Genomic DNA, 13,661 nt, shown 5'->3' with positions numbered 1-13,661 from the left:
TTTAGCGATGTGACAAAAGACAAATGGCGATGTTTTAGCATTTTCAAAGGTAGAAAAGTTACTTCGAAAATTACTTTATAGAATGTGGTTTATGGCTCATAAGCTCCGTTTTAAGAGGCAGTTCCGTTTAAGCAATTTCCATTTATCGAGATTCCAGATGAGCAAGATCTATTTTATTGACCGCAAGCATTCAGTGCCATCTCTGGTATAGCAGATGTTGTGGACATCTAGCAAAGCAGTGGAGCTTATGAACTAAACAAAAACTCGATATTGCTGGATTGAGCACCTCAGACAATTAGCTCAGTGCCTTTGTACAATTAGGAAGTTCTAGCAAGTTCCTAAACATATTAATGTTTTGGAATACTGGAGAGGTGCGCAGCAGCAACAATGCTGGTGGTGACATCCTGTGGTGCAGTGTTTAACCAAAGAGCGCAGAAAGCTAATGTTTGCTATAATATTCTACTTCTGTTGTAAACGATTGGTAGCAACATAATCGTTGACGTGCAGTCCTTTTATGATTTTCCTTTAACGAGAACACTCGCACCACACAAAAATAATTTCAAATGCAAAGCATAACAAGATGTTGCTACCAGTGTTGCTGCTGTTGTAGGGGTGGAGGTTGAATGCGCAGGTAAAATAATAGCATCTGTGGACTTTACAAAGCCCTGACATGCAACTCTCTTGAGATTGTAGGCCTTTCTGCTCTCCTGTGTTTGTTTTCTTGTTTGTTTATTGATCTATTTTATTTTATTCTTCTTTTTTAGAAATATTGGATAGCGTACTGTATCAGACCATGCCTGTTCTAAAGGGCAAAGCCATGCAGCATCTACCGTCCACAGCTTTGCTAACCCAGCAATTACAAACTATTTAAAAACAAACAAAACCACCCTATTGACTGGTCACTGTATTGCTCTCAGTGAAAGTGATGCAAAAACCAACTTTACTCTTTCTGTCCTGCTTATATGAAATGCTTTAGAAAAACTTGTACGGGATGCAATCCTTTCATGACACACACATCTGATAAGTACTTAATAATGACTGTCATAGAGTAAACGTAGAATGGTCTGTTATTCCTTTGAGGCCCCATTTGGCAAATGAAGCAGGAGATAAAGGACCAATTTCTACTTCATATCCTAACCACACTGGTTATGAAGTTAGTGTGATGTCCCAGATTTCACAGTGTTTTGGATATATTGGCCATGCAGGAAGCTTTAAGAAGTTGTGAGGTTGGGTCTTTTTTCTACTTTCAAATGCAGCGAAATTCATTTTATTGATAACCAATTAACTACTGCTGAGATGCTGCCAAAAATCTGTGACTGCGTGGACAGCTGATGTGCAAATTTCTAGCTGGCATCACCAGCCATCTTTCATTCTTGCCTCCTATCTGGGTTTTAAAAGAATTTCCCAAAATAAAGCTGACTTACTCACAACTTGAAATGTAGTGATCCTTTAAGGCTGCAAAATATTTGTGCTTTTGCCATGTGCATTCTCATGGAATTGCACCTTTCTTTGTTTTGGAGGAGCATGAAAGTGCAATCGGTAATTCGAAAGCATTTATCATGCTGTAGAATAGTTCAAAAGTGGCCTATTAAACATAAAGCCTTTTTCTTGCATTTTATACATAATTGACTCCATTCGGTTTCTAAATATGGAAAGTTGAGTCTCTAGAACATGTGAATTCTAATGTTACTTTTATGATAGCAGCAAATCTCTTTTGTAAAGATGATTTGGTTAAACAACCAAACTTATGTCATCTAAAGAAATTTCAGTTCAAGTGTATGTGTTTTCTCAGAATTGCGTCTTCATGACCTGCTGAAGGCGAGGACATCAGGCTCAGAGTGTTTGGTGGACTTGGCCGTCAAATGGGCAGGATTGCAAGTCGTATTAATACCTGGTAAGTTGTGTCTGAAATGAAGATGTTGCATGAGCTTTATTGACGGTTAGCGAGTTAGGTCTCAGGCCGAACCAAACTAATCTTCGAACTTCAGACTGTTAAAGATCATCTGCTATCTACGGACATAACATTGACTGACATATGCAAGCGTTTGACTGACCTTGAAGCACATTACAGTCGGCTCAAGCATGTGCACTGAAATAGATGACCTAAAAACTTTCAGCGCTGAAATAACCCGCCAGTATCATGATCTTGAATCTCGTGTAGACAACAGCGAAAACCACTCGCGCTGAAACAATCTGTTATTTTATGGCATTCATGATCCCAGTCCCAAAGAATCCTTCACTGATTCTGAAGCAATAGTCATTCGTCACATCAGTGAAAACCTTCAACTAACAACCGATCTTTCACATATAGAACAATGACTTTATATTTCCCTGACTTTATATTTACTCCACTAAAACGACAAAGCACCAAAAAGACCATACGACTCTACGATAAGGAAAATTACACTGCTATAAATAACAAACTGAATAATTTTCTTCCAATGGACGCCATTCGCCTGATCGCGTTCGGCCTTTGATCATAAAATTTAACTCATTTAAAAAAAACAGTCGATTTTATCAGAAGGCACAATTCAGACACAAATTACAGCGTTGGTGAAGATTTCTCACTCTCAGTCCGGCATGCCCTAAAGCATCTATTAACCTTCGTCAAAACAAAATCTACAGCATTTAAGTTGAACTTCAAAACATTGATCATTGGTTCAAACGTTACATATTTGATGAATCCTCCCAGACAGTAAAGGAACAAATGTAGCAATCACCGCGATGTCAATTATCCTCAAACGCACCCCAATCAGCAACGCAAACTACCCTATATCTTTCCGTAATTTTTACCAACATTCGCAGCTTTATTTCAAAACGTGAACTCGTCTCTAATCTTGTTTCATCCTCCGGCAGCAACTTACTCGTATTAACAGAAACATGGCTTAATAGTGACGTCACTGATCACGAGATCCTGGCTCACTTGCCGAATTTTCAAGTATTCCGCAAGGACCGCGATAGCAGAAAGGGAGGAGGAGTGCTCATTGCAGTTAGCCAGGAACTACCATCCACTTTAGTTAATCTTTCATCCGATCTCGAGATACTATGATAAAATGTCAAGCTACACCACAATCTGTTTTACTTTGTGTGTGCTACAGACCCCCGCAAAGAAACCCTGATTTCCCTGGCAAACTTAATTCCGTACTAAGTGAACTTTCACCAAAGCACCCTAATACACATATTATCTTGTTTGGTGACTTTAATTTTCCAAACATTGATTGGCCTAAGCTAACTGTTGACGGAAGATGCCACAGCGAGGCAATCGAGTTTGTGAATGTTTGCCTTAATTTTAACCTTACTCAAATCATATCCAAACCTGCCCGCGTAACCCAAGATTGTGAAAGCATTTTATACTTAATACTATCCAGTATCTCTGACACCATAAAATCCATTTCATGCTTACCAGAAATAAGTGACCACAAAGTAGTTCAAGCCGACTTTATATTTACTCCACTAAAACGACCAAGCACCAAAAAGACCATACGACTCTACGATAAGGAAAATTACACTGCTATAAATAACAAACTAAATAATTTTCTTCCAATATTCCAAGAAAATTTTCATTGTCGCTCGGTGCATGAAAACTGGACGTTATTTAAGGATAAAAGAGATATATTAGTCGAAAAATTCATCCCAAAATTCAGTTTTCATGCCTGCTCTCAAAAACCATGGTTTATTAAAACACTTAAGACTAGAAAACAAGAAAAAATGTCTGTTTTGCTCTGCCAAGCTGCGGGATAATGAAAACACATGGCTGAAATATTATACAGCTGAATACCTAACAGCAATTCGCAACGCTAAGCATTCTTTTTTCCACGCTGACTTGCCGAAAATGCTGACTACCAGCCCAAGAAAATTCTGGCAGGTTATAAACCCAAACCACGCATGCACTGTCGCTCTTACAAAAGAATCAAGTGAAGCGGCCACCGACTTCAAATGTGCTAATATGTTTAACACCGCCTTTTCATCTGTATTTAGCAAAGAAACCGACATGCCACCCCCTGTACAATCCAGTGTCTTCGGAAATGTTATGCCGCCAATTTTCCTTCTTGCATCTGGAATTTCTGCCATAATTGACGAACTTAAACTATCTTCATCAGTCGGGATCAATAACATTAATTCAAAATTTCTAAGGAACTCAAAACATATGTGCATCATTATTGTGTTTACTGTACTCACAGTCACTTTCCACGGGCCAGCTTCCTGCCAATTGGAAATATAGAAAGGTCATTCCAGTCTTCAAATCAGGTACCATAGAATTGCCGCTAAACTACCGACTCATTTCTTTAACCAGTATCCCGTGCAAAATCATGGAGCATGTCATTTACACATGTATCATTTACTTCTCCGATTCGAATAATTTCTTCGATCCTGCGCAGCATGGATTTCGCAGAGGTTTTTCGTACGAAACTCAACTGGCCATGTTTGTGCACGACTTACATGCTAACTTAGATTGCAATTTTCAGACTGACGCCATTTTCCTGGACTTCACGAAAGCATTTGATAAAGTACCCCATAAGCGCCTTCTACTCAAACTTTCACTGTTAAATCTTCACCCCGACATCATAAACTGGACCCGTGAATTTCTAAATAACCGCTCTCGGGCTGTTTTTGTTAACAATGCTACCTCTGCTTCCCTTCTAGTAACATCAGGCGTTCCGCAAAATTCTGTCCTTGGCCTGATTTCTTATATACATTAACGACCTACCAACTCGTGTATCTTGTAATATCCGAATGTTTGCTGACCACTGTGTTGTTTATCACACTCTTGCCAACGCCTCTGATCAATTAACCCTTCAAAGTGATCTTAACCATGTAAAGCAATGGTGCGACGATTGGCCAATGGAACTTAACCCTCACAAATGCAAAGCCTTATCTTTCAAGCACCGCCGCTTTCCACTTGTTTTTTCTTATGCGATTAGCAGCGTTACTGTCGAAGCAGTTCAATCATTCAAGTATCTGGGAGTCACTTTCAGCCATGACCTTTCTTAGGCTTTACACGTCATTAACGTCATATCATCTGTAAATAAAACACTTGGATTATTGCGACATCATCTACATAACACACCTAAAAATGTAAAATTATTAACTTATAAAACTCTCGTGAGAACAGAATTGGAATATGCTTTCCCAATTTGTAACCCGTGACAAGCTTATATTCAAGACGTCCTTGAGTCACTTCAAAACCATGCTACTAGATTTATTCATTGTTTGTATTCTTATGATGTGAGCGTGTCATCATTAAAAGCAGAATCTAATTTACCCCTTCTCTCATGTCGCCGCCGTATCGCCAGTCTTTCTTTATTCTATAAACTTTTTCATAGCTTGATGGGTATCCTGCCATATATTGTTCCCCCAACACGCATATCTAATTGCACTGGTCATCTTCTTCAAGTCGCGCGCCCACGTGCATGCACCGTTACCTTTTCTACATCGTTTTTCCCTCGTACAGCTGCTGACTGGAATGGCCTTCCGGGCGACATCGCTGCCATCCCTTGTCCATCCACCTTCATAGAAAGCGTCACCAATCACCTTTCACCATAGATTAACGCATGGTTTCTGCTTATTTCTGTGCAACCCATCCCTTATGTAATACCCCGTAATAAAAATGAAATGAAGCGGATCCAGCGGAGAGAGCAGCCGAGCAGTCCCAGCCAAACGACAGTGCGAGCCAAAGCAGTGACACCGGCCCCTTGGTCTTAATCATCCTCACTTCAGGAGCCATGCGGCCGCAGTAATGTTTGTGCAATCTTTGTCATTACAATGGCCCCACGAGAGAATAGTAGCCATCCTGGCGACTTACAGTGACGAAACGATAAGGGGATCATAATAGGGTTCAAGCCGGCTGACGTGCACTGTCTCACGACCACGGCGCCGCAGGTCGTCAGATGGAGTCAGAGGTTCGACCACATAGTTTACAGCAGATGTACAGGCAGTGAGCCGATAAGGTCCATGGTATTGAGCCAGCAGCTTGTATGAAAGACCAGGAATGTGAGGCAGATTCCATAACCAAACGAGGGAGCTGACGCGGAAAGTGGTAGTGCTCAGGCCGTAGTCATGTCAATCCCGCGGGTGAGCTTGACCCTCCGTCGTGAAGGTGCGGGCAAGCTGGCAGCATTCTTCAGCGTACTTGGCTACTTCTGATGTGGGTCTAAATTCAGAGGCGTCGGGTTGGTATGGCAATACTGTATCGAGCATGCAGAAGGGTTCTTGTTCATACATCAAAGAGAACGGTGAAAAACCTGTGGTAGCTTGAGTCGCGGTATTGTACACATAGGTTACAAAGGGGAGAACCATGTTCCAGTTAGAGTGGTCCGACGCGATGTATGTAGTGAGCATGTCGCCAGGGGTGCGATTGAAGCACTCAATTAATCCGTTTTTCTGAGGATGGTAAGCAGTAGATGCGCGGTGGATGATGTGACACTCAGCAAGCAGAGCTTCAACCACTTGGCAAAGAAAGACGCGCCCTCTGTCACTGGGGAGTTTACGAGGAGCGCCATGTCGAAGCACGAAATTGCGCAGGATGAAGAAAGCAACCTCGCATGCTGTAGTAGCAGGAAGGGTGGCTGTCTCAGCATATCGGGTGAGATGGTCAACGCCGATTATCCATCGGTTTCCAGACGTAGTGCTTCGTCGCATCGGAGTGCTTGTGGCGTCCACCACAAGACATAGTGCCCATCCGGACATAATGCTCCGTCCGCGTCGGAGTGCTTGTGGCCAGACCTGTGCACCACTTGGATATCATACTCTTGTAGCCGCAGGGCGCAGCAACCAAGGCTGCTCGAGGGGGTCTTTCAAAGTCGACAACCAGCAAAGAGCATGGTGGTTCGTGACCACGTAAAAGGGTCGTCCATAAAGGTAGGGTCGTTACTTCCCAAAAGCCCAGACTATAGCCAGGCACTTTTTTTCAGTGGTTGAATAGTTGGTCTCGGCTTTTGTGAGGGTTCGGCTCGCGTAGGCGATAACATACTTTTTATAGCCAGGCTTGCGTTGCGCGAGCACCGCACCAAGGCTCACGCCGCTTGCATCCGTGTGTACCTCCGTGGGCGCCCGTGGATCGTAGTTCCGGAGTATCGGAGGAGATGTGAGCAGCTGGCGTAGTGTCTGGAATGTGTTGTCACATTCAGGAGGCCATTTAGACATGTCACTGCCAACGGTGAGAAGGCGCGTCAAAGGAGCGATAATAGTAGCGAAATTGCGCACAAATCGACGAAGATAAGAACAAAGGCCAATAAAGCTCTGGAGGTTCTTCAGTGACGTCGGTTTAGGGAATTCGGCGATAACTCAAAGTTTCACAGGATTAGGGAGGACGCCATCCTTGGAAACAATATGGCCCAAGATTGTCAAGTTGCGTGTTCCAAAGCGGCACTTTTTGATATTCAACTGAAGACCAGCGTTCTCAAGACATGTCAACAACTGGTGGAGACGAGAGAGGTGCATCGAGAAATTTGAAGAAAACACGATGATGTCATCAAGGTAGCACAGACAGATGTTCCATCTGAGACCACGAAGTATGTTATCCATCATGCGCTCGAAAGTTGCGAGCGCATTGCAGAGTCCGAATGGCCAATCGCATGTGGCCATGGGAACTGCCAGTAACCAGATCGCAGGTCCAATGATAAGTGCTCGGCGCCTTGTGAACAATCAAGTGCATCATCAATGCGGGGTAAAAGGTAGACGTCCTTCCGTGTTACTTTGCTGAGATGGCGGTAATCGACACAGAATCAAATAGAACCACCCTTTTTACGCACTAGCACAACAGGAGAAGATCACGGACTCTGGGATGGTTGAATGACGCTATGCTCGAGCATGTCATTCACTTGGTTGCTGATTACATGTCGCTGAGATGCGATAAGGATGTTGTCTAAGGGGAGGCTGGGACCCGGTGTCGATGTGGTGGGAAACACTGTCCGTATTACCCAAGCCGTGTTTTGTACAGTCGAAGGAAGAGCGGAAACTATCCAGGAGAGACATAACTTGCTCACGGTTTTCAAGTGAAAGGTTGGCGTCAACGCACGAATCAAAGACCTCGGTAGCCAATTGGGAGCTCTTTGGAAATGGCGTCATGGCATCGAGGGAAAGTACAGAAGAGGAGCCAAGAACGTCCAAACACTCAGATATGAATGGGCTCGACAGAGCCGAGGGATTCGTCGCGAGGGAGAGTGAGCGGCTATGTGAACGGGTTGTGTACTTGCTTAACTGTTGCACCAGCGGCTACGTTAAGAACGGCGAATGGAAGTGGTAGAGGTTTTCGGCGAAGAAAAGTAGATGAGGGCGTGAACAGTACCTGGGCATCGGGCGCAGATGGACAAAACAAAAAGACCGGTGTAAAGGTGCTTGGCGGTAGACCAGTATCGGCGGCGACAATAATCTTTACAGGGGCGGGAGAGGTGGCCGGCAGAGTGTTATGAAAGACAGACAGAGCAATTTTGGTGTGGGCGCAGTCAATGACTGCTCTGTGGCGGGAAAGTCTCATCCCAGGATGACATCATGAGAGCAGGAAGGCAGCACAAGGAACTCAATCGTGTAAAGTATGTCCTGAAGAATGACCCTAGCGGTGCGTGCGGCTGAAGGTTCGATGGGCTCCGTGGTGGCAGTACGAAGTATTAGACCAGAAAGTGATGTGGTGACCTTTCTGATCTTACAACAAAGAGCCTCACATATGACGGAAATGACAGCACATGTGTTGACAAGTGCGAATGTAGTGACTCCTTCAACTTGTATTTCTATAATGTATTGCGGCGATAGCGGAGGTTTTGGGCATTTTGACAATCGTGCAGCTGTTGCCTCCGAAGCTGCAGCACTTACTCTCCCTCGTTGGAAGGCGGGCGACGACGCATCCGCAAATTCGAACGGCAACGCGATGATGGTGAATGACGGCTGCTAAAGTTCTGGCGACCGGTCCAGAAGTTCGGTGACGAGTTCGAATCAGCATCTTGTTGGGCTGCGGTGTCGATCAACGACGACGTCCAGACGCGGCAGGCGGCGGTGACAAAAGCGCGCCACGTGTCCCGTGAGACCACCGGAGAAGCATATCAGCTGATTGTCCCACGCGCGCCTGCATTGTTGTTGAATAGAACAATGTCATCGGCAAACCGAAGGTTGCCGAGATATTCGCCGTCAATCCTTACACCTAAGCCTTCCCAGTTTAATAGCTTGAATACCTCTTCCAAGCATATAGCGAATAGCATTGGAGAGATTGTGTCTCCCTGTCCGAGCTTTTTCTTTATAGGTGTCTTCCTGCTTTTCTTGTGTAGAATTAAGGTAGCTGTGGAGTATGTTTAGATATTTTCCAAGGGATTTACGTAAGCGGTCTGTACTCTTTGATTACGTAACGCCTCTATGACTGCTGGTATCTGTACTGAATCCAATGCCTTTTCGTAATCTATGGAAGCCATATAGAGAGGCTTATTGTACTCTGCACATTTCTCGATAACCTGATTAACGACATGCATGTGATCCATTGTAGAGTATCCCTTCCTGAAACCTGCATGTTCCCTTGGTTGACTAAAGTCTAGTGTTGCTGTTATTCTGTTGGAGATTATCTTGGTGAATATTTTATAGTAGTAAGGGAGTAAGCTAATGGGCCTATAATTTTTCAATTCTTTAACGACTCCCTTTATGTGGATTAGTATAATATTTGCATTCTTCCAGTTTTCTGAGACCATTGCAGTTGACAGACACTTTGTATACAGAGCCGCCAGTTTTCCAAGCATTGTCTCCTCCATCTTTGATTAAATCAACTGTTATTCCATCTTCTCCTGCCACTCTTCCTTGTTTCATGTCTTGCAAGGTCCTGCTGACCTCATCGCTAGTTATAGGAGGAGTTTCTGTATCCTGTTCATTACTGTTTCTAATTGAGGTATCCTGACTCCTCTGGGTACTGTACAGGTCAGTATAGAATTCTTCCGCTGCTTTTACTATACCTTCGAGATTGCTGATGATATTAACCTGCTTTTCTTGCAGCGTATACATCTTGGTTTCTCCTATGCGGCTATGCCAAGTTTCCGTCTCACTGATTTCAGGCTGCGTCCATTTTTTACTGCTTCTTCAGTCTGTCTCATGTTATAGTTTCGAATATCACTTATTTTCGCCTTGTTGATCACTTTTGATAGTTCCGCGAATTCTATCGTATCTCTTAAGTTGGACACTTTCATTCTTTGTCATTTCTTTATTAGGTCCTTTGTTACTTTGGAGAGCTTGCTTACTGGTTGCCTTGGTGCCTTGCCTCCCACTTCAATTGCTGCCTCTGAAGCCACACTGTTTCATTCATTACCTCTATGTCATCTTCATCTCTCTGTTTTAAGGCTGCATATTTGTTTGCAAGTACCAACCTGAATTTGTCTGCTTTTACGCTTACAACCTCTAGGTTGATCTGTTTCTTCTGGACCAATTTTACTCTGTCTCTCTACAAAATGAGGTGAATCCTAGCCCTCACTAACCTATGATCCCATTACTACAGTATGCTGTATTTGCACTTTTCTCATCGCTAATTCATCCTCATAAAGCTGATCTACTTCATCATCGTGACTGGATGTTGGAGCGTAGGCTTGTATACCTTTAATCTATACCTCTTATTAAGTTTGATTACGACTACAGCTACTCTCTCATGATTGCTGTACAATTCATCAATGTTGCCCACTATGTCCTTATGAATTAGGAATCCTACCTTGTATTGCTTCTTATCTGGGAGACCTCTATAGCAGAGGACATGTCCGTTATTCAGCAATGTATAAGCCTCACCAGTTCTTCTAACCTCACTAAGGCCGATGATATCCAAAACAATGTCTGATAGTTCCCCAAAGAGCCTTGCTAAGCTAGCCTCACTCGACAGGATTCGGCAATTAAAGGTTGATAGGCTCAGTTTCCATTGGTGGCCTGTTGGTGGTCTGCTGCGTTATAGGTCTGGCCACTGTCTTGGTGAGGTGCTCCACAGCTACTGGGGACTGAGGGCCACGGGTTAATTGTAGGAATCATTTGGGAGGTAGTGGCCGAATACTGCACCAGGGAGGCCAATTCCTGTTCTGGGGAGGGAGTGTCCTTGTTGAAGCTTAGCGGGCCTTCCTAATTTACTTGTACCTGGATTAGTATGGCCCCACTCGCTCTCGGCACGTTTTGCAGTGTCAGGCGTCACTCGAAGCCCAAGCCTGCAGATGTTGTGAACTGGAGGAGGTGAATTTCAAGCTCACCATCGTCAAATTAAAGAGAAAAAGAAAAAAGAAGAACCGTATGGAAGGATTCGAAGTTCCGACTATGGCAACCGAGCATTCAATATAGCTCAGTCAAATAATCTCGTAGGCGGCGAGGCTGCCTTATTGCCGACAAGTACAGCCCAGAGGGCCCTATGTGCCTAAAAGTTTCTTTGATTTATCCGCGATAGATGATATAGAATGATTTCTAAACAGTTCTAGCCTTGTAGTTCTGAAATCTCACGTGTGCAGGCAGCCATAAACTCGGCTAGGTAAACCACACAGGCATACCGACGACTTTTCACCATTGCGAATGCATGCTCGTGATCTACAGGAGTACAAATGGAAACCTGCGAAAACGAATATAAGTGCAAATGTAGAAGAAATAAAAGGACGGAAAGTATGACCTTTTTTTTTTCTAGCTATGTATGCATACATATAGCTATTTATATATATAGCTATGTATACATATCCACAAATATGCTCGGCGAGAAACTGACTAATCATACCACACCACCGGGAGGGTGGCAAAAAAAAAAAAAAGCTTTGCCTTATGAACACACTCTGATCAAACTTTGCCAAACAAATTATTACATGCCTTGCTGTAAAATGCGCTATCCTTGGTATGCGCTATTGTTGGTTGCACATGAAAGCACTTTTAGCCAGTCTTTTGTGTTTAATTAAGCTGCTGCTACAGAAGCAGCAGACTACCATTATCAGATCATAAAAGGACAGTGAACAAAGCTAAAATTTCTTTTAAAACCCAAACCTACCTCAAATAACGCATTTTATTTTGTCAATGAATATAGCAAAAATAATATGAAAGCCAGTAATAGGAGGTGCATATCAAAGAGAAATTTCTCCAAATTGCTCATGGAGTGTTTCCGTACTCCTGAGATTAACCATCAGTTTTTTTTTTCTATTTTTCCTTTAGCACCATGTCTTGCCTTTTGTTGTGAAATTCAAATGATGCTCAACAGACAATTTTGTTTTTGTTTATAAAACATGATTTATAATTGCACTTCCCTAAGTGTAGTAATGGGCCACAAATTTAGAAATAGAAATTGGAGAGAATTGAGTTCCCACCTAGGGTGTTTGGCATAGAATAATTATTCGGTATTCATATTAACATATAACAAAAAATAAATTCTATTTCAAAATGAACAGGCAGGTTCTCCTCTCATGTGTATAGTTATCACGAGTGGTCATTGAATTTTTCGAAGAAGGCCTTTTGCACAATTTCGTTAAGTTGTATTCCTTTGTGAGTGGTGGTCTTTGTATACAGTCACTGTACTTTTATTTGGACGTCATCATGGCATGATCACGCATTTCATAGAGCCTAAATGAATGGCGATTGAAATGTGCTGCAAGGTTTTGCTTGATCTCTTGAGATGCTATCTACTTGCACCGTGTCATAAGTGGTAGTGTAGCCAGATAATCTTAAGCACACTTGTCCAAAGAAGTTCTTGCAGTTCAGAAACGGAGAAAGCTCATCTTTTGTAGCCTAAGCGCCTGGCACAGGTACACTCCACAGGCACCAAACTCAGGCACAAGACCATTGAGTTGGGGGGGTTGAGATGCTTGAAGCACGAAATAAATAATATATTTGAGGTTTTTCATAATTTCTATGTTAAAACTTTAGTGGGCAGGTGTGACAGCAATGTAAAACGGCTAAGACCTTTTGTGTCATTTTCCTGTCTTTCGTTCAAACTCGACAATGTCCTCGACTTTTGACTGTTGGCTCGTCTCCTGCGCTAACAAAGATGCTGAAAAGTTTGGACGTTGCATTGTTGCTTTTCGAACCCAACTGTTGCTTCGATGTGATCAAGTGACCAAGATTAATACTCGTGTGTGTTACTAGCAGCAGCTGCTCATGTAAAGATGTGGCATCTGTCTGGCTACCTGGCAGTGGGATGCACCCGCTCATCAAGCTTGCCTGTTGATCGTAAAGCACACACGCAACGGAAAGCTTGTATGCTGCTGCAAGGCTTCCGAGTGAATTTGCACAACGTGACCATGGGCCATCTCTTGTAACAATTCTTCCTCTTTTTTGTTGTGCTCTTCACGATTACTTTTTGGTGCACCATGGTGCAGCAGATGGTAAAAATACAAATTAGGGAAAATGACCATTAGTGAAATCAGCAATGCCAGTAATGTGCATTATGCATTGCATACAACTTTGTGGGTTTCTTCCTCACCTCACTGCAAAAATTCACTTTAGACTTGTCATGAGAATATGAAACAAATGGCCATGTCAAATTTTACTGCACCAAGCAGCTATGAGATAAGAAACAAGTCAGTCACCTTTTCGGTAAGTCAGCATTCTGTTACACTCAGATGCATTGGCATGAAAAATCCACTTTACACATCTTGTGCAAAGATGAAACGAATTGCCATAACCAATTTTACTGCACCAAGCACCTGTGAGGTAGGAAACTGGTTGGTTACTGTTTCCGTAAGTCTGCCATCTGT

At 43.0% G+C, this 13,661-nt stretch overlaps 1 protein-coding gene across 4 annotated transcripts in view; it reads left to right on the top strand.

The window, feature by feature from the left end:
- LOC126543053 (uncharacterized) overlaps window positions 1-13,661 on the top strand; it is a 44,933-nt gene that overhangs the window by 1,921 nt on the left and 29,351 nt on the right. For all 4 annotated transcript variants that reach the window (XM_055077568.2, XM_055077569.2, XM_055077566.2 and 1 more), the window contains exon 4: window positions 1,793-1,894. In XM_055077568.2, coding sequence (XP_054933543.1) covers window positions 1,793-1,894 — 102 coding nt within the window. The remainder of the gene's footprint in view (window positions 1-1,792; window positions 1,895-13,661) is intronic.

The sequence above is a fragment of the Dermacentor andersoni genome, chromosome 2, assembly GCF_023375885.2.
Source record: "Dermacentor andersoni chromosome 2, qqDerAnde1_hic_scaffold, whole genome shotgun sequence".
In the NCBI taxonomy this organism is placed as follows: domain Eukaryota; kingdom Metazoa; phylum Arthropoda; class Arachnida; order Ixodida; family Ixodidae; genus Dermacentor; species Dermacentor andersoni.
Note: the sequence above shows the minus strand (reverse complement) of the source record. Positions and strands in the feature narration are given on the sequence as shown.